Consider the following 26,609-nt stretch of genomic DNA (forward strand, 5'->3'; position numbering starts at 1 on the left):
GTCGCCATCTTTGTGCGGGGCGGGGGGGGGTCTTAACCCTTCCGAGGCCGCGTCTCCCGCCCCACGCACTGCACATCCATCCCGCAGCCAAAAAGCCCAAGTTAGCCGGGAGAGTAGCGAGCCCAGACGTTTCTCGGTTTCTTCAAGTTTATTTTTTTAAGTAATCTCCACACCCAACATGGGGCTCGAACCCACGACCCCGAGATCGAGTCGCAAGCTCTTCCGACTGGCCAGCCCGGCGCCCCAAAGGGAGCGCCGGCGCGTTTATTCGCTGGAAAGGGGCCCGGAGCGCCCCCCGCGGCCCCGGAGTCAGGGCCTTGCCCCGCGGCGCACCGCACCCCTCTCCGGGACAGACGGCTGGAGAGTCTGGGCATTGGGCCGTGCCTCAGTTTCCCCCTTGGCGCTCCCTGCCATCAGGCAGGCCCGATTCGCCCCCTCGCCATCTGGAGAGCCACCCTGCGAGGTTCTGGGGATGGGAGCCCGGCAGGCGGACCCGCTCCGCAGGAAGCCCCCCTCGCCGCCCCCGCTCGCCTCGGCCCTCCCGCGCCGCTCAGGGCGCGCCCTCTGGCGGCCACTTTGACGCACTACGTCCGCGGAAGCCATCAGGGTCCGAAGACCTGCTGGGGGAGGAGGGGAGGACGGGAGGACGGGAGGAGGGGAGGAGGGGAGGAGGGGAGGAGGAGAGGGCCCTGGCCCGGGATCGCCGTCCAGGCATCCTCCCCAGCTCAGGAGGAAGCGATGCCTCGATAGCGAACGGCGACGCTGGTGTCTTCGTTCAGAGGAAGAATGTGTCATCACCAGCCCTGGATCTCTGGCCCTCTCCAGTGTCCACAAGGGAGGTGAGGGCTGTCGTGTCAGAATCGCAGCGTCGGCAACTGAACTGAGGCAGGCATTTCCAAGTCTGAGGCTTTGTGTGGGGCAAACTCTAGATCCTGAGCTGGCTCTGACTCCTCCGGGTGGTGGAGAGCCACCAGCAGCTGGTATGTGGCTGTGCCAAGCGTAGCCCCCACCAGAGGGGCCACCACAGGCACCCACCACCAGCCATTACCGGCACTACGAGAGAGGGACACAAGGAAGACCTCAGGGCTGATTCCCCTAGCCTCACCGTGGAGGACTGGGGACAGTCACAAGAGCGCTCCGGAAAGGTCTTGGGGTGATGGACACCAAGAAGAGGGTATCTTGGCAACAAAGCACAGCGCTTAGAGAGGAGCCCCCAGGAGAGCCTTGGTCCAGCCTCTTGCCTTAGGGAATTATCTGAAATACTCATTTTGCTGATGAGGTCACTAATGGCCAAGGAGGTGACTTGACATGCCCAAGAACACCATCCCTACAGTTTTGGTGGAAAGGGTGGAAGGAGAGGAGAAGGAGTAACGGAGAAAGGGAGAACCAGGGCTAAGAGAACTATGTAAGCAGGGAGAGCTGGGGACCCAGACTCAGAGCCCTCAGCAGAGGGAGGAGAGTAGAGGGACTGTCCCAGGGGAAGAGGCCGTAGTCTCCCACCTGAAGACTTCGGGGCCCCAGCCAGCCACGTAGGTGAAAAGCCGTGGGCCCAGGTCACGGGCAGGGTTGAGTGGGAACCCACAGTTGACGCCCAGGGATAGCCCGATGGCTAGGATCAGCAACCCCACAGCCACAGGCTCCAGGCCTGCAGGCACCGCCTTGTTCTGTGTGTCTATGATGGCCAAGATCCCCACAACCAGGATTCCTGTGCCCAGAACCTGGGAGTGGACAGAGGCAGAGAGGCCCCCATAAGCTGCCGATGATCCAGCTGCCCTTTGTCACCTGGGCACCCTAGACCACCAACCCATGTCATCTAACTTTCCCCAACACAGGCAGCTGGGGTGGGGGTGGCGCAGAGACCCGGGCCTTCCCAGGGCACCCCCTCACACTTACCTGATCCAGGAAGCCATTGTTCAGGGACAGGTAAGGAGCAGGGTAGGTGGCAAAGATGGAGGCTGTCTCCTTGGGGCCAGTCACCGTCAGGTTGCCACCTGTGTAATTCTGTAGGGCATCTGCAGGAGAGGGGGACACCCAGGATTTCCATCTTCGTTCACGCAAAACCACGGCAAGGCACTCCTAGCCACACGCAGATGCCCCCAGCCACGTTACCATAGTAGACGGCATAGGTGGCCCCAGAGGCACAGAAAGCTGACAGAAGCTGCACCAAGCAGTAGATGGGGAGCTTGGCCCAGGGGAGGCGTCCCAGGAGGCACATGGCCAGGGAGAAGGCTGGGTTCAGGTGGGCCCCTTCAAGGATCCGGAAAAGAAAACCAACACCCATGAAGTGTCACTGCCAGGCACTCACCAGTAATGCTGCTGTTGTTCCTCTCAACTTTTTTTTTTTTTTTTTAAGTAATCTCTACTCCCAGCGTGGAGCTCGAACTCACAGCCCTGAGATCAAGGGTCACACACTCTTCGGACTCTTCAGGCTGAGCCAGCCAGGCGCCCCTGCTGCTCGTGATTCTTTTTTTTTTTTTTTTTAAGATTTTATTTATTTATTTGACAGAGAGAGAGACAGTCAGCGAGAGAGGAAACACAAGCAGGGGGAGTGGGAGAGGAAGAAGAAGGCTTTCCGCTGAGCAGGGATCCTGATGTGGGGCTCGATCCCAGGACCCTGGGATCACACCCTGAGCCCAAGGCAGACGCCCAACGACTGAGCCAGCCAGGCACCCCTGCTGCTCGCAATGCTTAAGGCAGACGTTACTATTCCCGTCATGTGTCAGGACGGGGAGGCTCAGGGAGGTCATGCAACTTGTCGAGGTCACACAGTAAAGCCCAGGGTCTGCCTGCTCTTTCTAAGACTGTTTATGTCTCCAGGCTCCAGCCAGGCACACTGACATAGCATGTATCTGGGGGACAACCGGGTGAAGTGCTGTGCAAAGAGGACCCCAGTGGGCCTCAGGAGGGGGACACAAGAAGATAGCACTTACCCCATGCCTTGCCATAGATCTCTGCTAGGTGAGTGGAGGAGAGACACACAAAGGGAAGGGGCTGGACCAGGCCAAAGGCATATCTCAGTCCAGGGCACTAGTCAAGCTCAAGGAGATAATGTCCACAAGTCACCAAAGGATCTGCCTTTTCACCATCACCATGTACCCACACTCACGTACACGTTCTACCCCCTCTGATGACCAGACCCCACCCTCCTCACCTGAAACGTTACCACTCACGTAGATGGCTACCGTGACAGACAGAGAGCCAGCCAGAAACATGGTGAAGAAGTTGCCTTTTGTTTCTCCGCTGGTGACAGCCTGGGCCACAGCCCCCTGGGTGAGGAACTGGTGGGGAGAGGGAAGATGAGGAAAGGGAACCAGGAATAGGGAGCCTAGGGGACCCACAGTGAGGAGAGAGGCTGAGAAGAAAAGGGGTGCAGCCAAGAGAGCTGAATGAACAGGAGGGGTCAGCAAGGAAGGGAGAAAAGCAGACAGATGGAAATAAAGGGGGATGTGGAGGACGAGTGAAGAAAGGGAAGGAGGATGAGAGATGGACAGGGATGGAAATAAAAATTAGGGAGTAGGTCAGGAATGGAAAGGGCAAGGACAGGGAGAGAAATCGGTAGTTGAAAGAAGCGAGATACCAGGAAGAAGAAATAAAGACACCAGGAGGATCCAAAAACTTTCGCCCACTCCCCTCTTTCGTTCCCCCATTACCCAGCTTACCATGAGCACAAACACGCCCAGAAACTCTGCCAGACACTGTCGGGCCAGGAGGCTTCGGATACGGAGCCGGCCCTTGACTCTGGCCAGGGGCTGGCTACAGGCCATGGTGAGGACAGCCTGCCTCTGGCGGCTGCTCCCTCCTCTGCATAAGCATACGACTACTGCCTGACGGGGGAGACGATAAGGAAAAGACTTTAAAACCCACTAGCTCAGCTCCTGAACAGCGTATCTGTACACGTGTGTAGGCTAGGGAGGGAGAGATGATGGGAGAAGGTCCAAGGGCAGGCCCTGTGCATGACCAGAGCCTGGAGTTTGCCCGGGCTCTATCAACTTTGTCACCCTCATTCCTCCCAGGAGTAACCCTCTCCTATGCTGATGGGTAGAAAGAAGACTCCTGGGCCAGTGCTCTAGGCCTCGACGACCTCAGAAGGCAGCACTACTGCTCCGGCTCTGCTCACGAGGGTCCTGAGAGCCTCGGGACTCCCCAGGGCCATGCAGCTACTTAGGGCTACGTCTGACTCTCCCGCGCACAATACCTCTCGTGTGGAACGTGAAGCGCTTCCGCCAACCGTTTGGATGCTGAAAATAAAACCCACTCATTGAATGCTTGCACTGTCCTCACGCAGAGTCTCACCTCCGTTAGAAAGTGCTTCACACCCACGCTGAGCCCCACCTCCCCGTCTCTGGATGCCTGCCGCCCCGATTCTGCACAACACACAGCCACTTCCTACTTCTGATCACAAGCCTCCAGTTAGGCTCATTCGACTATGAGTCAAGTTTCTAGAGCCTGGGGAAGCAGGAGCAAGCAAAATACAGGGCCTGTTCTCCTATGGTTTATGTTCGTGTGGTGGGTGGAAACAGACAATACACACATTAAACTGCTGTGTATAGTTTATGAGGCTCTTGAGAGCTGGGCCATGCTAACCCACGGGCGCTAGCACAGTTCTGGGCACATCTGTAGCAGTTCTTTACTGGGTTTAGTGGGTACTAGCATGCCCTACTCAGATACCCACTTTGGGGCCGGTGCACCCATTTCCCAGCTGCTGGGAATACCAGACGTGGAGAGCACACAGCTGCTCCCCTCACAGTAATACCTTTCATGCTCTGAGACGGCCTCACTCAAGGTGACATGCCTTCTTACACAGCCCATGCCAATGACTGGTCGATGCAGGGATACAAAGACCTGGCCTCTTTGCCTCGATATGGAACACCCCTGAAGGATAGGCTGAGGCTTCTCTTGTAACTTCCTCGTGTCAGTCTCCCCTTTTGCCTAATCCCGCCTTCCTCATACTCCTACATGTGTACCCCTGGAGCACTAGCATCCCAACAAACCTTGTTCATGTCTCTTTTCATCTTAGTCTGTTCCCAGGGAACCCCATTTAACACGGTTGGTGTCAGGAGTGGTTCCACAAATTCTAGAATGGAACCCTGTCATGGTAGTAGGTAGAACATGGATGGTCTCTAGCTTGAAGCGATGCAATGATTAAAATTGTCAGCAGTGGTCAGTTGGAAGCGGTTACTGGTTGAAAAGTGCAGTACCTCCAGCGCTGAGAGGCTGAGGGAAACAGTCACTAGATTCTGCAGAACCAATCAGCAAGCCGAGGCAGACTGCAAAAGCCAGCGGGCTCCCTGGACAGCATTTAAGGAAAGCCTAAGGAGGACCTCTTGCGTCCAGTGGGCATCAGGGTGGAGAACCAGCTCACATACGAATGGAGGAGTAGCAGAGCTTTAGAGAAGGTGGAATCCTCAGCCCCAGAAGGTTTCCTATGTCAAGGTTAGGGTCCTTAAAGAAAAAGGGTAGGATCCTGACACTTGAGATAGGGATATGGGGGTAGATGTAAGTAAGAACCCTGAACCCCCCAGTTCCTCTGAACCCTCTCTCACATCACTTAGATTTTCCTCTGTGTCTAGTGCTCTGAAGTACTGGGTTTACTCCATCCTTGCTATTCAGCATGTGCTAGGTCTTTCAGGTTAGAAGTAAATATTCTTCACTTCTGGGGTATTTTCTTTATTTCATTGATGGTTTATACCATTCGTTTTCTTTTTTCCTTAAAAAAAATTTTTTTTAAATTGAAGTATAGTTGATATATAACATTAGTTTCAGGTGTACTTTTCTCCTGTTTCTATCTCTATCACTTGGTCTTTCTGGAGATTTCCTCAACTTTGTCAACAAAATCTTTTCATAGTTTTTCATTTCTGCCATCACATTTTTTTAACTCCTCAAAGTTCATTCTTATTTATTGCTCTTTTGTCGGAATATCTTCTGGCTTTATGGATATATCATCTCATACTTCTAAGGACATTAAAATGTGCCCTTGCTAAATTTTCAACCTTCTGCAGGTCTGTTTCTCCCAAGTTGCTTCTCTTGTCTGTATGAGTCCACCCTTTATGCTGCAGGCTATCCACAGATGTCTGGTAATCTCCAGCTCCACGTGTTTACAGTGATACTCTGAAAAGCTGATGCGAAAAATCAATCCTAAGGGTGCCTGGGAGGCTCAGTCGGTTGAGCATCCAACTCTTGGCTTTGGCTCAGGTCATGATCTCAGGGGTCATGAGATCGAGATGGGCTCCACACTCAGGGGGGAGTCCGCTTGAGATTCTCTCCCCTCCTCCCCCGCTCACATGTGTGCTCTCTCTCAAATAAATAAATAAATAAATTTTAAAAAATCAGTTGTATTCTTACATACTGGAAGCGAGGGGGGAAGAAATGGGAGGACATGTTCTACTAAATACAACTATGCAACTTTAAAAAGTGAGTAGGCACAGAAGTAGGCAAACAGATTAACAGAAAGACAGAAAGACCCAGCACAGGATCAAGATGTATTTGTACGTGCAGGTGTATACAAAACAGGTTCATAATATTTGTACATACATATGCATATGTATTTTTCCAAACAGAAAAAAATGAGGCTGGGGGCGCCTGGGTGGCACAGCGGTTAAGCGTCTGCCTTCGGCTCAGGGCGTGATCCCGGTGTTATGAGATCGAGCCCCACATCAGGCTCCTCCGCTGGGAGCCTGCTTCTTCCTCTCCCACTCCCCCTGCTTGTGTTCCCTCTCTCGCTGGCTGTCTTCTATCTCTGTCGAATAAATAAATAAAATCTTTAAAAAAAAAAAAAAAGAAAAAAATGAGGCTGGTCCCCTGGTTCATACCAAATAGGAAGATAAAATCGTGGTGGATTTAAAAACCTAAATGTAGGGGCGCCTGGGTGGCATGGCGGTTAAGCATCTGCCTTCGGCTCAGGGCGTGTCCTGGCATTGTGGGATTGAGCCCCACATCGGGCTCCTCCGCTGTGAGCCTACTTCTTCCTCCCCCGCTCCCCCTGCTTGTGTTCCCTCTCTCGCTGGCTATCTGTGTCGAATGAATAAATAAAATCTTTATAAAAAAATAAAAATAAAAACCTAAATGTAAAAAGCAGAACTAATAAAACTTATAAAGGATAAATAAAGGAAAGCATCCTTTTAACCTTGGGTTGGGGAGATTCCTAAAAGATATAAACAGCACTAACCATAAAGACAAATATAAATTTGGCTATGATAAAGCAACTTCTGTTCATGAAAAGATATAACAACGAGAATGAAAAGACAAAATTTCATTACTGTATCTTTCCTTCTTCGTTCTTATGATAGGCTTCCTTAGAAAACCCCTGGTCATTTGAGTCGTTTCGAGGAAACGACTGGTAAGTGACTGTATAGGGTCTGCCACTCTAAGGCCATGGTGCTAAAGTTTGTTGTTTTTTAAAGATTTCTTTATTTACTTGAGAGAGAGAGAGAGAGAGAGAGGCACTTGAGCACAAGCGGGGGAAGGAGTAGACGAGGGAAGGAGAAGCAGACTCCTGCCTGAGCAGGGAGCCCGATGCGGCACTCGATCCCAGGACCCTGGGATCATGACCTCAGCCGAAGGCAGACGTTTAACCGACGGAGCCACCCAGGCACCCAAAAACTTTTTTAATGAGAAAAAAATCTAGCAACTTTTGTACTAGTTACATTTTCTCCAACATACATTAATTAATTAAAAAAAAAAAAGACCATACCCAGTAAAAGAAAAAATATTTGCCAACGTATTTCTTCAAATTCTCTCATGAACTGTGCTATCGTAGTGATCCCACACCTAGGGAAGCAAGTGTCCCTGCATTTCCACACACACTTCCTCTTTTTAGAATCCGATGCATCCCTGTGTAGAAATTTTCCTGGAATTGTCTCTAGTTATCTCCTCCATAAGAATAATGATTTTCTACTGGTACCTGACCCTTTTATCAAATCGGGTTTTGGAAGTGTAACAAAAAAGTAAGAAATAAGAACACTGTGGGCCAAAATAATCTGGGAAGCCCTGGATGATATTAGAAAACGGAACAGCCTAGACAAAACTAAGACCAAGGAATTAGCATAAATAAAGGTTTTATTGGTCAGTTTGGGTGAGTCACATACTGACATACCCCCAACTGGCTGTTCCACACACCCAAGGCCCTGAGGTGGCAGGAGAAGAAGTAAAGCCCACTGATGGTGAGCAAAGGGTGGAAGAATCTGAAGGCCTCTGAGGGTTAACAAGGCTAGCGGGACCGGAACCAACGTCCTAGGAATAAATCCAGGATGGAATAGGCATCATCCAGGGCTGGAGGTGTTGGTGATTCTGGATCTAAGGAAGAAAGTGATACACATAGACACACTAAATGAAAGCGAAAGGGCAGAGGACAACGAGAAGAATAATATTAGGGGCTAGGAAAGTACGGGTTCCCGTTTCCCAAGGAAATAAGAGACGGATCCCTTTGATACACGCACTTTACTTACTATCTCTAGGATTGCCATCTGCTTCTTGACGGGTTACTGTGGTCTCTGTCCGGCCCTCACTGTCCACCACAGTCCGGCGCTCCTCTACTGTCTACAAGGAGAAGCCCCAACTGTATCTCTAACATCAGTAAAGGTGAGTTCACTGGTTTCTTTACCTAGATTGCTCTCTCCACGGCACCCTCTGGCCACAGTTCCTTCTATCCCTCTCTTCCAACTCACCCCATCTGGCTTAGTGATCTTGGTCACAGAGATGCTCTTGAAATAGGATTTGCGCTGGGGCTGCAGAACTGGGCCGAGGCCCTCCTGGGAAACTTGGGAATCAAGATCTAGACGGGCAGAGAGAGGAAACACAAAATCAAGAGTCCAAGGAAAACAAGGGCCAAGTGTGACAATAAGAAACTTCAGGGAGGGAGAACAGAGGGCACATTAAATGGCTTCTCCCTCCAGACTCACCATTGTCTTCTCTGGCTCTAGAACGGGGGGTCACGGGCCACATATCATCAAACTGTAGAAAAAGGCAAAGTAGGTGAAATGATACCTTTCAATCTGAAACTTGAGAGGTCACAGAACACAAAGTATTCCCAAGATCCAAAACTGCTTTTCCTTGGGAGAGATAATTCCACTCAGAATAGCTTTATTTACTCACCCCTACCTCCTTCTTACCTGTTTTATCTATACTTCTACCAAAAGGCTCTCCTGAACTGACACTTTCTCTTTTCAAGACTTTATTTGAGATAGAGAGAGACGGAGAAAAAGAGTGAGCACAAGAAGGAGGAAGGGCAGAGGGAGATGGAGAAAGACACCCGGCTGAGCAGGGAGCCCGCCACGTGGCTCAGTCCCAGGACCCTGGGATCATGACCTGAGCCGAAAGCAGACACTTAACCGACTGAGCCACCCAGGCACCCCTGAAATGACACTTTCTATCCCACCCAACAATCTGTCTTGTCCCCAAATCATACAGACTGGTGATTTCTTTTTTAAGATTTTATTTATTTGAGACCGAGCGAGAGACGCTTGAGTGTGCATGAGTGAGGGGGAGGGACAGAGGGAGAGAGAGAAGCAGACTCCCTGCTGAGCAAGGAGCCCAATGTGAGGCTCCATCCCAGGACCCCAGGATCATGACCTGAGCCAAAGGCAGACACTTCACCGACTGAGCGACCCAGGCACCCCAAGTGATTTTTTTTTTTAAAGCAGAACTCCCATCCCTGTGCCCCACACCCACCCACCAAAATTCTACAAGAAGCTTAATACAGAAAACAGATTAGAACACTAAGTGGAGAGGGGCGCCTGGGTGGCGCAGTCGTTAGGCGCCTGCCTTCGGCTCAGGGCGTGATCCCGGCGTTCCGGGATCGAGTCCCACATCGGGCTCCTCGGCTGGGAGCCTGCTTCTTCCTCTCCCTCTCCCCTGCTGTGTTCCCTCTCTCACTGGCTGTCACATAAATAAGTAAAATCTTAAAAAAAAAAAAAAAAAAAAAAAAAACACTAAGTGGAGAGCTTACGATCCCCACCCAAGTCTGTTAGATTCCGAAAAGGCCTCCAGTCTGTGCTCTATTATTTGTCTCCCACAGGCTCTCACTTTGGGCCAGAAGCACTCACCATACCAAAAGGTCTCTGGGAACCCCAGTCTGGTGGTTTGGGGGATCCGCTTCTTGCATCACTCTCCAAGACTCCGCCAAAGATCCTGGGCTGGTGACTATCTGGATACTTAAGCATTGAGTCCCGAAGTGTCTGTCCCTCCCGTCGTCTCTCACCAGGTGTCTCTGACTCAGGACCAAGACCTGGAAGTTCTGCAGAAAGGGGGCAGATGGATGCTGGGGGTGGGAGAGAACTTGGGCTCTTTACAACCTTGATATCATCAGTCTTCTCACACTTCCCACCCCCCAACTACTCTCTTCAGGCTCCTAATTTCACCCACCAACCCAGTAGAAACCACAGGTTGTCCAGGGACAGCCACACACCAGGAGGGCGGGAAGGCAAGGTCCAGGCCCCCATCTCGCTGAAAATGTTATTGAAATCCCGAATTAGGTCATCAAAGCCGAAGTTATCATGGAAACGCATCCCTCCTCCTGGGCTGAAGCTGAAGCCAAAGCCAAATTCCTCGGGGGGCTGGGGGCCCTCCAACCTCGAGCTCCCACGGCCCCACGTGGCTTCTTCTTCTTCCTCGTCCTCATCATCCTCATCTTCATCTCGAGTCATCCCTCCAAAAAACGGATCTCTGTGGCTGGGAGTGAAGGCAGATTTGACCACCAGAATTTCAGCACTACCTTAAACCTACAATCAGCTCCCGGGCGGCGAGGGGGCCAAGGGCATGAAGGGCTCTGGAAAACCGAGGTGCGGGTGAGAGGCGGGCCGTGGGGTCTGTGCTGTTTTCGCCTTTATCTAAGTCAGTCCTCACCTCGCGGCGCCCCGCGTCCCCTGCCCGCCCTCTCCCCTCGCTGTCCCCGCCCCCCAGCCCCACTGTCTTCCCCGCCCGGGCCCCCGTTGCATCACCCCAGACTGCAGAAAGGCTTAAACTGCTGTTAGTCCTCCTCTCAGCGGCCGCCCAGGTTACTGCCGCGGGGTGAGTGCTCAGTGTGCTGACTTCTGTCCTCTCCGCAGCAGGTGAAGGAGTGACGAAGAGGGTAGTTTCCCAAGAACTGGGTGTCAGGGGTCAAGCTCCCCTCAGAAGACCCCACCCTCGTCCGACCCCGACCCACTCTAACCTCCGAGGTCCAGAAAGGCCGAAAAAGCCCCGAAAGAGCTCAAAGAGGCTCATCCCCGTTTTGGGACTCGAACCTGCGGACCCCACCGAAGCCCATTCGCACCCGGCAGCCGCCAGTTCCGCGGCCGGAAACGGAGCGAAGCGTCGGGCCACCCGCCGGAAGGCAGGCCTGCGACCCGGCACACTGTCGTAAAACGACCATCAGCACGACGCGGGCGGGCGGGGCGCGGGGCGCATCGCCCTGTCTCGAGCCGCCGGCCACGCGCGAGGGCAATGGGCTGGCGCCCCGAACTTGCAGCTGCCCGGGATTGCCCGCCTCCCAAGCCGACCCCTTCCCGCCGGCCACCGGTGCCGCAGGGGCTTTGAGGCTGCGTGGGACCCGCCGCCGCCGCCGCCAGGGGGCAGCCTCCGCCCAGCGAGCCGCCCGCACCCGTCCGCCCGACGCGGCAGGTGCTCGGCGCGGAGCCGCGGCAGGGGACGCACGGACTTCGCGCCCTCCAGCCAAGGGGCGTGTCGTAACCAGAACGGAGTCCTAACTGCTCTAGGCAGGCTCTGCAGCTTGCAGGGCAAAGGCTTGCTAAGAGAGCCAGGGAACCCGGCGAAGTCTTGCGGGGGGAGGAGTGTGGAGCTGTAAGTAACCCTTTGCCTGTCCCTGACTTCAAGCCTCGCCTTCCTTGTACCCTCACGTCGGTCTCCGGACCCATCCTTTTCAAGGGGGTGACAGCAGCCACGCACACCAAGCACCCAAGAAGCAGTAACTGCTGTGGTCGACCCGCAGGCTCCGTTCTGCCAGCCGACGGCACGTTACCCTCCCTCCTTTCCAGCTCCTTTGCCTGGACCCGTCTACGTGATACGTCGACTCTCCAAAACCATTTCTTCCAGCTCCTGCTTAATCGTTTCCCTTTCCTCCCAGTATCTGCTGTCCGCTCCCCTCACAGCCTGAAATCTGCTGCAGGTGCAGCAGTTTCTGGAGGAGATGAAAATTTGCTGCAGTTCTTTGTAGGCTGTTACATCCTTGGGGGAGGGGGAAAGGGAACTCCTAGGGCAAGATACTGGCAGCACATTAAGGGCAAAGAGTTCCTTTTATTCTATTGCCTTCGGGCCCGCGAGGGGCTCAGCTGGTACAGAATACTCATTCACCAAACTAGTCGTCGAGACTGTCCTGGATGGATCAAGAATGGGCAGAGGCTGAAGTTAGAGGTTTTCTTTTTATATATACAAGACACATTAATCCATTAAATTTGAGGACACAGTACAAAAAAAAAAAAAAAACAACACTTCAACTAATTCATCTGACAATGCTGTTCATATTCATGACGCCATTTTTTGTTGTTGTTTTGTTTCCTAATAATAAAGGAGGAGACTTAGGGCTGTTGGGCTGATATATATTTGGGGGTCCCCCCTCCCCACCTCACCCATACACCACCAGGGTGAACAGGAGGAGGAGAAGGAAGGCAGGGCCCACAACAAAGTTTCATAATCTTGAATGCAAGGGGGGAGGAGGAGAGGAAAGGAAAAAAAAAAAGGAGAAAATACAAATCCTATAATACATACAACAGAGTGGGGATGGTATGGGAACGGGACAGACATGAAGCTGAGGCATGGGGTGGGCCGCTGGGGGTGGGGGGCAGCGGACCCCCCCCATTCCTTTTTTTCTTTGATGCTGTTTCCGTAGTTGCCAGGCTGAGAAGCCCTCTCAGAAGATGGGACCGGGAGAAGAAGAGGGTCAGGGCCTCAGTTGGCCCCCCAGCTGTAGCTGTTGTAGGCAGACTTGTTGGTCTGGGGCTTCTGCGGGATGGAGCTGGTCTGGCTACGTTGCCCGCTGCCCGTCTGCAGGGAATGGGACGATGATGAGGAGGAAAAAGGTGTCTAGTTAGTGGGACAATCTGTGACATCTTCAAGTGGAGATCTGGAAACTATCTTGCTCTCCCATTCCCCTTGCTTAGAAACTACTCTGAAGTTTACTTCCCAACCATAGAAAATTTGGTTTATATAGCTGCTAGAACACCTGTGACATCTAAGAAAGCATTTTCGACCTTTAAACAAGGTAGCAGTGTAAAGATGGCAGGATACCTTTTGAAGACAAGACAGTGAATGAATTCTACCCACTTCCAATTCCACCTCCTCCCTCTACCTCCCCCTACACTGCTCTGAGAAAAGGCTACTCTCTCTAGAGAGTGTTATGGCCTCCTGGAGAGGAGTGATCACACAGTGATTTCATTTTCACTGATCCCATGAATACCTCAATTTTGGAGGCTGTCTTTGAGAGCAAGGAAGCCCTTATCCCACCTCCCCAGCCACCTATGATGGAGGAGAGGTCACTTGTACCACCCCACGGCTCCCCACCCCTACCATACAGCCCAGCTGAGAGCCTACTGCAGGCAAGGTGGAAGACACAGTCTGAGGCCCCAGGCTCCAGATGCTGCCCCAAGAATCCTTTCCATTCCGGTAGCCAAGTGTTTCCAGAGTCAGGGAAGGGCAGAAAGAAAAAGAGGGCGCTGGGGAGGGGAGGACAAGAGAGGGACGGGAGGCCAGAGAGCTCAGCAAGGTGTCTGTGTTCGTGTGTCCTGATCTGTGACCGTGCAGCCTTTTCAAGGTCCCTAAGGCTGTGGAGGTGACATGGGGGCTGAAAAGGAGTGGGTTCGAGCACATCATCATTCAGTTTCATTACCTGCTCCTCCTGCTGGCGCTGGCAACAGAGAATCATCTGCAAATATGGTAGCTGAGGCAGAACCAGGATATATGGAAAATAAAGGGACAAACTTTGACAATAGAACTCCACCATTAGAAGGGAAAGCTATAATGTCAGGGAAGGGGGGAGGCTGGGAGAGGTCAGAGGGTAGGTGTGACCCAGGTCTGATGGGATGAGGGCAGCTGTGCTATAGGAGGTAAAGGAGAAAGGTACCAAGGGAACTGGGCAAAGGAGGTTTGAGCCTGGCCCCTTCCCTGACCTCTCCTCTGCCGGCGGCTTGTGTTATGTGTGCTTGTGTCTGTATGTGCTGTGTGCCCATGGCTGGCGCTGGGAGGGGTTAGGTGAAGGTGGTGGTGAGGAAGGGTAAGAAAAGGAAAAAGGGGCAGTTTTAAGGGACAGGAAGGAAGAGGAAGGGAAAGGAGAGGGGGAGGGCTATTACCTGGCCATCCTGCTGCAGGTGATGGTGGAGGATCTGGGAGTGCGGCTGCTGATGGGGGGTCAGAATGTGCATAAAGGGGGCAGGTGGGTAGGCAGCAGCTGTGGCCGGATTGATGGGCCCCCCACTTCCTAGGGCTGAAGGCAAGTTGAAGGAGGCAGCAGGAGTACCGGAATGAAAACCTTGTTTCTCAAAGGACTGCTATGCAGCAGGATGGAGGAGAGACAGTAAAAGGGGTTGGTCAGCAAACCAATCCCTGGAGTTTCTGAGCCCAAGCCCCCCACCCACCAAGAGCAGTATGTGTCAAAGGAGGAGCACTGCACCTGACGCCAGGTGCTTGGGTCTGTCTCCGCTCTGCTCTTTAAGAGCTGTGTGATCCTGAGAGAAGGACTCACTCTCTCTGACTCCGTTTCCTCACACATCACACAGGGGCGCTACTGACTTCCAGCTGTCAGGACCGCAGGAGAGGATGGTTGTGAGCGTGCTCTGTGACTCTACTGGCACTCCCACCCTGCAGCTGGGTCCATCAGTGGCAAAGGTCTTGGCCATGAAGTGCTCCATCGTAACTCCTCTTAACATTTCACGTATCAAACTCAATAGTCCCCGCTCCTTGCTTTTACAAAGAGCGGACCGAACCAGTTTCCCTTCATTCCACACTTGTTCCCTTGGAAAGTTGCACAAAGGCTGGCAGTGGGTAAAGATAGTCAGGACAGTAGCACAGTAAGCCCCACAACACATCACAGCCATTTGCCACGCTCATCTTCCTGTCACACTTCTCTGGCTTTTTCTCAGAGGGCTAGATTTAACCTTCTGGGAGGAACTGCAATCTAGAGAACTCATCTAGCTGGGTTTCCTGGCACCTGTCAGGGTCGTGCTTGCTCACTGGATTGTCACTGCCACGCCACCTCCTCTATGTCCGTCTCTTTCCACTTCTCTCCAGAGCTGGGCACCTACCTGGGTTTTGGAGTACACAGAACCCGAGATATCTGGCACGCCCGTGTTACTGGAGGTGACTGACACACCTGGGGGAGGAGGAAAGACAGGAGGATTAGCTCAGCTAGCTGCTGGCCCCGCTCCCGGGGAGGAGATGGTGTGTGCAGCCTTTCTAGCTATCGCACTGCAAGGGAATTCTGGTCTGTTTTTCCAGTTCAGGTCCGTCCTGAGAGATGAGAGCTCATGACCCAAATCTCTTGTCCTTTCCAGGTATGTACTGAGCATGTGTGAGAAAAAGCAAGGTTGAGTTGCTTTTTTGTGGGGCAAAGGGATATAGCCAAACCCCACTAGCATACAGTTTTCAAAACACTTTTTTTTGGTCAAAGCCCAAAAGAAATGTATTAAACTTTTAATGTCCATTTCAAATCAACCCACCCAGACACCACTCAGTCCTGCTCCCGAAGACAGGAAGTCTGGGCTCTTTCTGTTCATGAAGAGACACTTTTGGGCTCAGGATCCGTGCTTTCACAGTGTAAGGTAAGAGCTCGAGGAGCAGTGCAATCCAACCCCAAGAGCACGGTCTGTTCTTGGGAGTCTCAGCTCCCCTGGCCCAGCTTCTCCAGACTTGGCTCTTCTAGACTTATAAGACTTAACGAGCTAACACAAAGGTGCCTTTCCAGCGAAGTAATTTAAGCCTAAGCATGGGGCAGAGGGTGGGTTAGGAAGGTAGTGGGGTAGGCTATCTCCTACGGTCTACGTGGAAAATAAAATCCGACGTCCTTGTTGTTCACAACTTGAGCTTCTCCGTGAGACACAGGCTCTGCTCCACACTCCCAACAACCTGCGTGTTTCCTGGCGAAGAGCTCCCTACCACCACTACCACGTCAAGGAAACCAGAGTAGCACCACTCCTCATTTTAATTTCTACTCCCAAAACTGAAATACGCACACTATACCCTCAGGTATGGGGCCATGGGTCAGGGAGACAGGAAAAAGCCATCAGATAAAATAATCTAGCATCTTACTAGAGAAATTTTATGCCAAGATTTGAGGAATAATAACTCAAATTTAAAGCACACTTTTAAAGACACATTCACTCTCATCACATGAGATAAAATGAAACCAGAAAAACTGCATTTCAGCTTGTATCCTTGGATCCTTCTCTCTTGCTGTTAGGGGCACTTTGATGGAAGAGTTTTTAGAAGCACCGTGCTACAGTGACCAAGTCACAAATTCCCCCCAAACTCAAGAGCAATTCCCCCTTCAAACTCAAGAACCCCCATCCTCCCAATGCCTGGGACAAAAGCAGCCTTCAGAAGTTAAGCCCTCCTTGGATAGCTACTGCAGAATCTTCCTAACACAAGTGGCACCTTAACCTGGAAAGCCCTCCCACAGCACAAATGCAGACAGTTCCATGGAGGAGCCAAGAAAAAGAACAGAACTCCAGAAACAGAGCATGACAAAATACTGGCCCACCTCCAGAGCAGCAACGCTCCACTCCAAAAGCATTGAAGTCAAAGACAGGGACAATACAGGGACTAATGGGGGTAGCTTTGCCCCCTCCCTCTTCAAACCCCACATGCCCATGTGCACATCACGGGTAATGGACGTAACTTTAAGAACAGTTCATTTACGGAAAAGGCTAAGCCGCCAAGGGGGTTTGTGTGAAAGGGCTGAGAGTGAGGCAGGACAGACAGGATACCAACAACATCTTTGCGGGAAATCAGCGACAATGACTGATCTTTACTGCAAAGGATCAAACACCTTCCAGACACCTGGGGTTACCCCATGCTGGATGAGAGACACGGCTAACAGCTTTCTCAAGCTGGGTGGTAGGGAGGAATTTAGTTCTAGATTGCTAGCACCCCCCCGCCCCCGGTCTCATTCTCTCATTCTTTCCAGAGGCTGGATTAGCTAAAATCCAGCTTCTGGTCCTGAGGATTTAGTCTGGGTATTGGTTGAAGGGACTGGAGATACAGGACAAGAGAACACTGTAGCAGCCCTAACAGCCTGAGTGTGAGCACTAAACGTAACGGGTGTTGGCTTCCCCACTTACCCTTCACCAGTTACGAGAAATCTCCTCAGACTAGATAGAGTTCTCTTGCTTTCCTTCCAACGGTCAACACCTGATCTATCCCCCACTCCCAAGCAGTGATGACCACACTGACATGATGCGGACAGCATGGAGGGGAAACAAGAACCAATGTCTCCCAGCATGGCAGCACCTGGGGAAGTTGTTCACACTCACAGGGAAAAATTACTCCAGAGGGCTGGGAACAAATACAAAGGAAGTGGAATATCTGGGTTTCCAATTAACCAAGGATGGCGTTCTCACCACACAAGTTAACTGCAAACAAAGGGGTGATGGTGTACTAGCAGTTGGGTTGAGTGGGGTAAGAATTTCCATAGTCAAGGAGAAGTCTGCACAAATCTCTCCCACACACCCTCCTTAGCTACACCCACAGGTGCAAAACGACGAATAATCCACAAACTTGAGGGACTAAGAATAAGAACAATGTTGCAGGCTAGCACAGTTTTCACAGCGGGAGTCATCAACTAGCTGGTCACGAAAGACTTTTATCAGATCTAAACCAGCCACCTGGCCTGGGGCCTTGAAAGCCACTTCCTTAAATCAGCTCTGGCCACCTCTTCTGCCTTTCATCATGACAGGACACTCCAAGCTGTTTCTGTCCTCTCCCTTTGCTTACATCAGAGGCAAGGGGGAAGATCTGAGTGGAAAAGTGAAGAGCTGCAATAAGCATGGAGAATCAGGGACTTTCTACAAGATAGCTTTCTTTACCAATCAATCAAAGGGCTGGAAACTGAGGCTGCTTCCCCTCTCCCACCTTAATAAAATCACCACGACGAGAAGTTAATCGTTCTTAGTTCTTTGGCTATGCTGGGGTTTGATTGAAAAGGCCCCCCTCCACCCTTATCCACAGCACAACATTGGCTCCTAGTGTCCAGAAAGACATGCACGGAAAGAACGCCAGAGTTAGCTAAAGAAATACCACAGTTTATTGAAGACTACAAATATTTTGTTACAAGTTGAAACTACATGCCTTCCAGAAATCAAAAGCAACAGCAGGTGTGTGCATTGATGCTTCCGAGGTGCTGCACCGCTTGAACTCGAAATGGGTAAGACAGGGTCAGACACATGGGGGAGAGGGAAATGGGGGAAGGGCAAGGTCAAAGCCCAGAAGGTATCCACCAACTCATTTCCCCAAGCCACGCAGGCCATGGCCTCAGCTCAGCAGGCTCTCCTCAGTGGTCTGGTTTCTGAAACAAGACTTCAGTGCAAATTTATACACACACACAAAACACAGCCCCCAGCCTTGGGCCAAATTAGCTCTCTGCCGTCCAGAAATGCTTGTAAGGGGGTGGATATTTTCTTCCTAAAAGGAATCAAATACATAAAAATAAATGAATTTAGAGGTTGATGAGGAATGGGATGACAAGAGCCCTCTGTGGGGTTGGGAACTGGGGGTGCTCAAAAAACTGTTACAGCAGGTTTCTGAAATCTTAAGGGGAATAAGGAACTAGATTTCCAGAATGAGATATACCATTCATTTGTATTATCAATCACCTACCCTTTAAAATTCTTCAATCTGGTCCAGCTAAAACTTAAATCTAATGTTCTCAGAATGGGGCCACTCCAAGTCAGAAAGCTTACGATCCTCCCCTCCAAGGATTAGGACACACCTCGCTCGGTGAAAGGGGCAGCCACAAGGAGTGGGGTGTCTCAGGATTTCTCCAGGTTAAATCCAGACTCACTCCAAGTTGCTCCAACACAGCTCAAAGCTCCACCTGGCTGTTAGTTTCCAGACCTATTGCCCTCTGTGCTCAGCTCAGTTTCCCAATTGTTGAAAACTTTGGACAACTGACCCACCTGGAACCTACAACAGGGGTGAAGAATGCAGATGCAGCTCCATCCAAATCACCATGAAAGCGTAAGTGAGCTTTAGAATTCTGAAAAACCCTCAACCCCAACTCTTTGCAACTGCAACAACCTACAAATCACTAAAAGAAGTAGACCGAACCCCTCCAGAAGTGGAGTGCAGATGTCAGGTGTGGGAGCCGGGGCTCGACTGGGCTATCTTCTAGGTCAGTACCCAGTCAGAGGATTCCTACATTTCCCTCCTGCCATCAGATGTGCAAACAGACTTTGCCAAGAGACCAGCCATACAAAGGTCCCTAAGGTCCTACTCTCCCTCTGCTGAGCACTCACACCCCCATGCCTTTCCACATCCTACGTTTCCCAGCTAGGGAACAAAAAGCAGCTGCATAAGAAAAGGAGTGTAAGCCAAACCCACCTGACTCTGCTAATTCAGGGAGCACCTCACCTTCTGTGCTACCAGTACCGGACATTCTCACGCTTGCCTCCACTGACATCTCCGTAAAATCTTGGGGTCCCTTGCCCTGCTTCCCACCCAGAGTTTAGGCCAGCCCACATATTGTAACAGCCAATGCGTGCCCCAGGGCCTTGCAATCGTGACTGCTGGACACACGTTCCTCCATCAAGCAACTCTGTTGGTACTGCTCGGAGAGATGCTCACGTCAGTCCCACATAAGAATCCCACATGGAGCTGCTAGCAGCTCACCTCACCAAGCCTGTTGTCTCCAGCACCACATCTTCCTCCCTGAAACTCAGTCACATCCTGCAGAAACCACGGACAGCCAGGATCAAGATGAGCTTACCAGTGTTGTATCCGTGAGACCCATATCCACTTGGCTGTTGAAAAGGGGTGGCCGATGCATTCACACTGACATTCACACCATGCTGCTTGGAAGAGGTAGGAGCCACCTGAAGACAAAAGGGCTAGAAGTGAGGTCACATGCTGGCAGAGAACCATTCCCCCCTACCTGTCCTACTCCAGGGACTGGGCATTCGGAAGGCTAACATCCTGAGATAGGCTGACCCGTGTGTGCTTAGTGAAATGGGCTCCCTATGGAGCTTTGTAAAATCTACCAGTGAAGTCAAGAAATGGTAGTTCGAAGGAAGGGAAAGGGGCGAGTGGCAGCAGGGAATGAAGGACAGTCTAGGGTATAAAGCTGTATGGGATCACATCCCCTTTAGATAATTCTAAGAACAGGTAACCTTTACCCCAATACCACCATTCCAGCCCCCTCCCTCTGCCAGGCCAGAAATAGGCCAGAGGTGGAACTGTTTCTCCTCATCCATTATTAAAAAGTCAGATTCTAGCCTTGAAGCCAGCTAGGATAGTGTCCGGGGGGCTGGGATTCTTCACCACCACAAGGGAAGACCAAGCCCAGGTACTCACAGGGAACACAGCAGGCCCATACTGGAAGGTGCTGGGGAGGCCCGGAACCCCTGTGTAGTATGGCAGGCTGGTATAACTGTAGCCAGGAGGCAGCGCCGGGTTCAGGAATGTCTGCTGCGTGGTGTGGTGAGTTTGAGTCTGGTTCTGTTGGGGTTGGGCCAAGGTTGTGGCCGGGGCCGGGGAGGAGGCATCCCCACGGCCAAACTTTGTGAGGTCACCTATGATAGGAGAGGCCGAATGTACGTGCCGCTTCTTTCACCCCCAACTCCAGAAGACCCCGATCCAAGACTGTTAAAGTCCAATTCTTTGAATTACGTTTCTTTGTGGCAACACTTAGTATTGCTGAGCACATACTCAGCACAGTGCTAAGTCAAGCCAAATGTTGGATGCCTGCACAATCCTGTGGGAGACAGGCCCTCAGAACAAAGCTCCTGCGTGATTTCTCCGCCCACTCCTATCCTTTCATCCCCCATCCTTCCCGCCTTCCCTTGCTTCCCCTCCACGAGGAACACTCCATCGTGGACTCAAAACACATTAACAGGTCAGGAAAAAAGCTAGATCAAAGAGGACGACAGGTCAGGCATAAAAAGTATCATGGCCTAGCAAGGCACTGTGAGCAGGGAACAAGAGCAGAGAGAAGCAAAGAAAGGCCAGTTCAAGCACTGTACTTCCTGGCAAAGACTGGAGAATGGCAGAGAAAACTAAGTCAGTACCACAGGAAGACAACTAAGTGGGATGAGAAGGAAATGTCCATCTTTTGCACCATTCCAAATCTATCCACCCTGATTCATTCCATCCATTCTATACCTTCTGCCAAAGGTCTTAATTAAAGTGTGAACTGGATCCCTTCTTGCTATTAATCAGGTTTCTGCCACCAATCCCAACACACTCTCCCTTCATTCAGCCCCGTCCCAGCCGTACCAGAGTAAGGGTTGCTGGCCAGGCTACCATCCCTCCCAGTCAGCGGAGTGGTGGGCGTGGGAAATGGGATGCTGTAGTAATCCTAGAAGAGAGAAACCAAAGAGCAGACACTCAATGCCCTAATGCCCTCATGCCCCAGCAGGAGTGCAGCACAAGGTGTGAAGCACAATGTTGGGAGTGCTGCAATTTATCCAGCCACCGGTTCAGCTGGCTAGAGCTGGCACGAACTCCAAGTTACTCTTGCATACACTGTCCCCCTCGCCTGGCCACAAACACAGTCAGACAAGGTCTACGGGTATGCCCACCAGAAAACACATCAAGTCCTTCGGAACCAATGATATTCTCAAACCTTTAGGTACTATCCCTAACAGTCTACTGCTACTGAAAAATAGATTGCCTTTCTGTAATTCCAAGGGCCTGACACATACAGAAAAAGCATCCAGAAAGCTCCAGAGTACTCTGAGCTATAGATTAGGTTAAAATTTCTTTACTTCAAAGAATCACAACCGATTAAAAAAAAAAAGTTACCTCCTGTTAAACCCGCTTCCCAAGTCCCTGTGTTCTAACAGATCTTGAGAATCAGAGCTTGTGTGTGGAGGCACAGGCTGGGGAAGAGCTAAGCCTGTGACTTATCAACGGCACACCTGAAATAATCCCAACAGTAAGGTGAAAATCACTTTCTTTTCCTAAGCTCTACACCATATACTCACCAAGGGAAATCTTGTCTGAAGCATCTGTAAGTCATCATAACCATATACTTGTGGCTGGAAGACACAACAAACACGTAACAATATTAATAGGAACTGGTTACCATAGGAGCAAACCAAGGTGCTAAGAAACAAGATAAGTCATTCTTAGGAAGAACAGGACATAGATTACTTCTTTCAGTTTCCTTTAAGAGGAAAGAAGTGAAGTACAAAGATATTAAGTGATTCATGAAAGGTCTTAAAGCTTTCCTTGAACTACGTACATACCACACTGTTTCAACTAGGCTGCCCAATACCCCCCCACAAGGCAGCAGTGGGACAGACAGGAGCCACATACAAACAGCCTACTTTACTCTTTCTTCTACCACTCTTTGTCACAGCCTCCAAAAATATGGCTTAAGATTCATCTCTTTCAGAAAGGATTCACGTTTTACTCTTATTTTCTCTAATGTATGGTACTAAGGTGGCATGTTTATTGTTAAAAAATGTGTAGGGGTGCCTGGGTGGTGCAGTTAGTTAAGCATCCATCCAACTCAGTTTCGGGTCGGGTCATGATCTCAGGGTTATGAGACTGAGCCTCATGTTGGGGTCTGTGCTCAGCGCTGAATCTGCTTAAGATTCTCTCTCTCTGGGACGCCTGGGTGGCTCAGTTGCTAAGTGTCTGCCTTCGGCTCAGGTCACGATCCTGGTGTTCTGGGATCGAGCCCCGCATTGGGCTCCCTGTTCAGCAGGAAGCCTACGTCTTTCCTCTCCCACTCCCCCTGCTTGTGTTCCCTCTCTCACTACCTCTCTCTCAAATAAAATCTTTAAAAAAAGAAAAAAAACCCTCTCTCTCTCTGTCCCTCCCGCTCATGTGCATTCTTTCTCTCAAATAAATAATAAAATCTTTTTTTTTTTTTAAGATTTTATTTATTTATTCAACAGAGATAGTGACAGCCAGCGAGAGAGGGAACACAAGCAGGGAGTGGGAGAGGAAGAAGCAGGCTCATAGAGGAGGAGCCTGATGTTGGGGCTCGATCCCACAACGCCGGGACCACGCCCTGAGCCGAAGGCAGATGCTTAACCACTGTGCCACCCAGGCGCCCCTAAAATCTTAAAATATATATATAAAACATTACTGGATGTTTCCTCTGTATGATATTCACCTAGACACTCTATCTGAGGAACAAGAACAGGTGTCTTTTTAAACATTTCAAAATAAATACCCTTCACCTTAATAGACACCAAATCCACGAATCTGACAGAAGATACACCAGGGCAACAAGGTACCAGTGTCCGTCGCCTACTTTCAGATAGTCGGGTCAGGGAACTCTGCTCTGACTGGTCAGAGCCAGCAAAGACCCTCCAAGACAGGGAATCAATCCAACCAGAGAAAATAATTCACTGAGAAATGGAAAGGGATTCCAGGTAGACACTCTAGCCTTTAGCTTCAGAGGCCCAGAATCCGTGTGTTTTGGTGTTTTTTTTAAATTTTATTTATTTATTTGACAGAGAGTGAGAAACAGCCAGCGAGAGAGGGAACACAAGCAGGGGGGAGTGGGAGAGGAAGAAGCAGGCTCACAGCGGAGCAGGGAGCCTGCTCTGCGGCTTGATCCCAGGACCCTGGGATCACGCCCTGAGCCCAAGGCAGACGCTTAACAACTGAGCCACCCAGGCGCCCCCCAGAATCTGTGTTTCATGCAGAGAAAATACACAATAGAAGACATGGCTTCTGTCAGTCCTTCCTCTCTAGAAACGATTAGTCCTTCCCAAACTACAAGGATTAAAAACCTGTTTGCTTGTACGTTACAACCCCCCTTTATCCTGTACTTAGTCTTCCACCTGAAGCCGGAGCTGTAGCCACCTCATCTTCATCATCTGCAGAAGGTGCTTCAGTCTCACTTACCGGGTAGGCATGTAACAGCCCTGGAGCCATAATGTACGGATTAGGCAACAATGGCGGGACCCCAGGAGGGAGGTTGGGAGGAGCTTTTCCTAAAAAGAGAAATAATTTTTATCCTGTCACACAAGTACTTCTCTCCTCTGTCCCAGAGGAATGCCAACCACCTTCTACCTGAAGTTGTAGCAACTGAGCTCCTAGTCGAGGCTGTGACGGTGGAGTTGCTGCTGAGGCTGAGGCCCAAGCTGCTCCCGCTGCTGAGACTAGAAGAGACACTGACCACTGGGGGAGGCGCAGAAACCGTGCTGGACGTGGTGGAGAAAGTGCTGGAGGAAGAATGGAGGTTCGCCTCACTGTCCACGCTTGTGTGCTTAAAAAAGGGGGAGCGGTGGAAGACAGGAGGAAACAGTGGTTAGCAAAACAGTGATTAGCAAAAAAAAAAAGGTCAGGAGAGATGCACACTCCCTTCTGCTGGTGAGAGCACATCAGCCTCCCAATTAAAAAGGCTGTGGCGAAGTTCTGGGTGTCCTCTGCCAAAGGAGTTAGAAGAAATTCTAACTATCCTCCAGCAGCACATTTCCCAAGACTCGTCAGGCAGGGGGTAGTTAACAACAGACCCACTGCACATCATCCCCCATCAGAGAGGCAGCAGAGCAAGTGGGGACAAACACCCCAGAAACCAATGCTGGTTGACCAGTGAACAGTTTAAGTCAAGGAAATACATCCTGCTCTTCTCTCCCACATTCTCCTTCACCAGTTCAGCAAGTTCTGATGAATTTGAACCTCAAAAAGTATATTTGAGGAAAAAGAGACTAAAAGGAAACCTTAGCACTCATTATGTTTCCCTGGGTTTCTAGCAAACCAGACACCTTTGCCCAGAATGGGTCTTCCGGGGCGCCTGTGTGGCACAGCGGTTAAGCGTCTGCCTTCGGCTCAGGGCGTGATCCTGGCGTTACGGGATCGAGCCCCACATCAGGCTCTTCCGCTATGAGCCTGCTTCTTCCTCTCCCACTCACCCTGCTTGTGTTCCCTCTCTCGCTGGCTGTCTCTCTGTCAAATAAGTAAATAAAAATCTTTAAAAAAAAAAAAAAAAAAAAAAAAATTTTAAAAAAAAAAAAAAAAAAAAAAAGAATGGGTCTTCCTTACCATCTCAGCCTAATTCCACATGTGGTTTTTCTAAATCACAAAAGTGAAATTATGACTTGAGCAAAAGCTTTCATCTGGCCTCCACTTTGATAGGATGCCCAGACTCACACTGATGATTTTCAGCAGCCACATTCAGCATATCCAAGATCAAGGAATGAGAACAGCCACACCAGTGAGAAAGGGACATTCTTACAGAATTTATCAGAATATACAAAGACCCACCCACTTCAGTGTTAAGAAGAAAGAAAAAAGTCACATAAAGACTCAGATTAAGGGAACTGACCCAACAACTCCGTAATATTTCTGGATTCTCCTGCCTCTGCCACCTCCTGAAGAGATTTCCAAGAATCCCCTTCTTGAAAAGTCTAAGAAAACCACACTTCCTCTTTTGCAGCATCACACTTACCAAAAGAGTGGATGTAGAAGTGCGCCCAGAAGATGTGGATGATGAAAGGGTATTCTGCTGTGTGGATAACGTGCTGCAAAGAAGAGGCTGCCATCAGCCACAGTGCTATGGTTATGTGACCTGGAGCTTCCGTCAAGAACACGGATGAGGAGGTGAGACGGAATACAGGACCAAGGAGAGCGGAGATCGTGGGGAGCACAATGGCCAGCCACGGGTAGGGAGCAGACACAGTGAGAGTGGCTGCTGAAAAGGGAGAAAAGGCCTCCTCTGCTTATACTTCCCATAGCTTTCAGGCCATCCACGTCACTAACGTGGCCCCTGCCAGGCGGCAGGGACAGGATGGAGGCAGGGAGCCCCATTACTGCTCCTCCCAGCCCCAACATCCCACCGTGACCCCAATCACCTGCTGTGTTGTGTGGTGGTAGCATTCGGACTCTCCTCACCGTGGCTCAAGCCACCCAGGGAGGATGAGTGTTGACTGGCTGTTGTCAGTAAGGAAGCCGCAGACACCGTTTCGCTGAGAGGGGGGATGCCAGAAGTAGAAGGTGAGTCAGATTTCACTGCAGCGCCTGTAGCACCTGGAAATAAAGAATAAATAATTCACCTCATCAGAGAAAAGGGAGTGTTTATGAGAAGTAAAGAAATGACTCCTAGTCATGAGAGTCCCAGGCTGTCCCCAAGCCAAGACCGTTGAGTTATTTAATAATGCACTGTGTGTGTTTATGTAGCCCCTCTCCCCGTTTTTTTTTTTTGTTTGTTTTTTGTTTTTTAATTCCAAGCATTTCAGAGCACTGATCTCGTTTATCCAACAAAAGGAACCAAGGGTATTATCACTGTTCCGAACAAAGAAACTGAGAACTTAGGTTTGGTATTAAACAGCAAGGCAGCACCAGACGAAGACCAAGAGTTGGGCCTCTTCTCACTCTAACCTAAGAAGAGCAAAAATACCGAAAGGGGAGAAAAACACTACAACGCAGAGGAAAAAGCCTGGAAAACACTCACCTTCAACAGATTGCGTGGTCTGTAACTGCGTGGCCTGCACAGAGCTGAAGCCATTCTGGTA

The 26,609-nt window shown here is 50.7% G+C and overlaps 3 protein-coding genes and 1 non-coding gene across 24 annotated transcripts in view; all 4 read right to left on the minus strand.

Moving 5' to 3' along the window:
* Nucleotides 1-6: 6 nt before the first annotated feature.
* AQP10 (aquaporin 10) lies at nucleotides 7-6,644 on the minus strand. 2 transcript variants are annotated; one of them, XM_034667541.1, is made up of 7 exons: nucleotides 4,196-6,644; nucleotides 3,660-3,824; nucleotides 3,152-3,278; nucleotides 2,110-2,247; nucleotides 1,894-2,012; nucleotides 1,501-1,718; nucleotides 7-1,053 (listed from the first exon to the last, which is right to left on the minus strand). In XM_034667541.1, exons 2-7 carry the CDS (start codon nucleotides 3,762-3,764, stop codon nucleotides 855-857), a joined length of 906 nt encoding a protein of 301 aa, XP_034523432.1. In that variant the 5' UTR covers nucleotides 3,765-3,824; nucleotides 4,196-6,644; the 3' UTR covers nucleotides 7-854. The 2 variants fall into 2 exon arrangements, with proteins under 2 accessions (XP_034523432.1, XP_002922579.1); XM_002922533.4 differs by having other exon boundaries at nucleotides 3,660-6,644.
* Nucleotides 6,645-8,037: 1,393 nt separating this feature from the next.
* HAX1 (HCLS1 associated protein X-1) lies at nucleotides 8,038-11,362 on the minus strand. 4 transcript variants are annotated; one of them, XM_019803052.2, is made up of 7 exons: nucleotides 11,220-11,362; nucleotides 10,403-10,665; nucleotides 10,041-10,231; nucleotides 8,898-8,949; nucleotides 8,664-8,770; nucleotides 8,445-8,535; nucleotides 8,038-8,292 (listed from the first exon to the last, which is right to left on the minus strand). In XM_019803052.2, exons 1-7 carry the CDS (start codon nucleotides 11,345-11,347, stop codon nucleotides 8,207-8,209), a joined length of 918 nt encoding a protein of 305 aa, XP_019658611.2. In that variant the 5' UTR covers nucleotides 11,348-11,362; the 3' UTR covers nucleotides 8,038-8,206. The 4 variants fall into 4 exon arrangements, with proteins under 4 accessions (XP_019658611.2, XP_034523446.1, XP_002922532.1 ...); XM_034667555.1 differs by having other exon boundaries at nucleotides 8,436-8,535; nucleotides 11,220-11,346; XM_002922486.2 differs by having other exon boundaries at nucleotides 11,147-11,303.
* Nucleotides 11,363-12,334: 972 nt separating this feature from the next.
* The window catches only part of UBAP2L (ubiquitin associated protein 2 like), a 39,135-nt gene continuing 24,860 nt past the window's right edge, over nucleotides 12,335-26,609 (minus strand). For 5 of the 17 annotated variants that reach the window (XM_034667544.1, XM_034667543.1, XM_034667549.1 and 2 more), the window contains 13 exons: nucleotides 26,549-26,603; nucleotides 25,950-26,124; nucleotides 25,547-25,619; nucleotides 24,169-24,364; nucleotides 24,001-24,089; nucleotides 22,119-22,172; nucleotides 21,409-21,490; nucleotides 20,488-20,705; nucleotides 19,904-20,009; nucleotides 15,228-15,295; nucleotides 14,277-14,474; nucleotides 13,817-13,867; nucleotides 12,335-12,975 (listed from right to left, as the gene is read on the minus strand). In XM_034667544.1, coding sequence (XP_034523435.1) covers nucleotides 12,880-12,975; nucleotides 13,817-13,867; nucleotides 14,277-14,474; nucleotides 15,228-15,295; nucleotides 19,904-20,009; nucleotides 20,488-20,705; nucleotides 21,409-21,490; nucleotides 22,119-22,172; nucleotides 24,001-24,089; nucleotides 24,169-24,364; nucleotides 25,547-25,619; nucleotides 25,950-26,124; nucleotides 26,549-26,603 — 1,461 coding nt within the window. In that variant the 3' untranslated portion in view covers nucleotides 12,335-12,879. Of the gene's footprint in view, nucleotides 12,976-13,816; nucleotides 13,868-14,276; nucleotides 14,475-15,227; nucleotides 15,296-18,200; nucleotides 18,601-19,903; nucleotides 20,010-20,487; nucleotides 20,706-21,408; nucleotides 21,491-22,118; nucleotides 22,173-24,000; nucleotides 24,090-24,168; nucleotides 24,365-25,546; nucleotides 25,620-25,949; nucleotides 26,125-26,548; nucleotides 26,604-26,609 lie in introns of those variants that run through there. The other 12 variants (XM_034667545.1, XM_034667550.1, XM_011229015.3 and 9 more) reach the window with 4 other exon arrangements.
* On the minus strand, nucleotides 21,575-21,711 carry LOC117803621. The gene has a single exon (XR_004627564.1). It is a non-coding gene; the product is annotated as a small nucleolar RNA SNORA58 (small nucleolar RNA).

This window comes from Ailuropoda melanoleuca, chromosome 8 (assembly GCF_002007445.2).
Source record: "Ailuropoda melanoleuca isolate Jingjing chromosome 8, ASM200744v2, whole genome shotgun sequence".
In the NCBI taxonomy this organism is placed as follows: domain Eukaryota; kingdom Metazoa; phylum Chordata; class Mammalia; order Carnivora; family Ursidae; genus Ailuropoda; species Ailuropoda melanoleuca.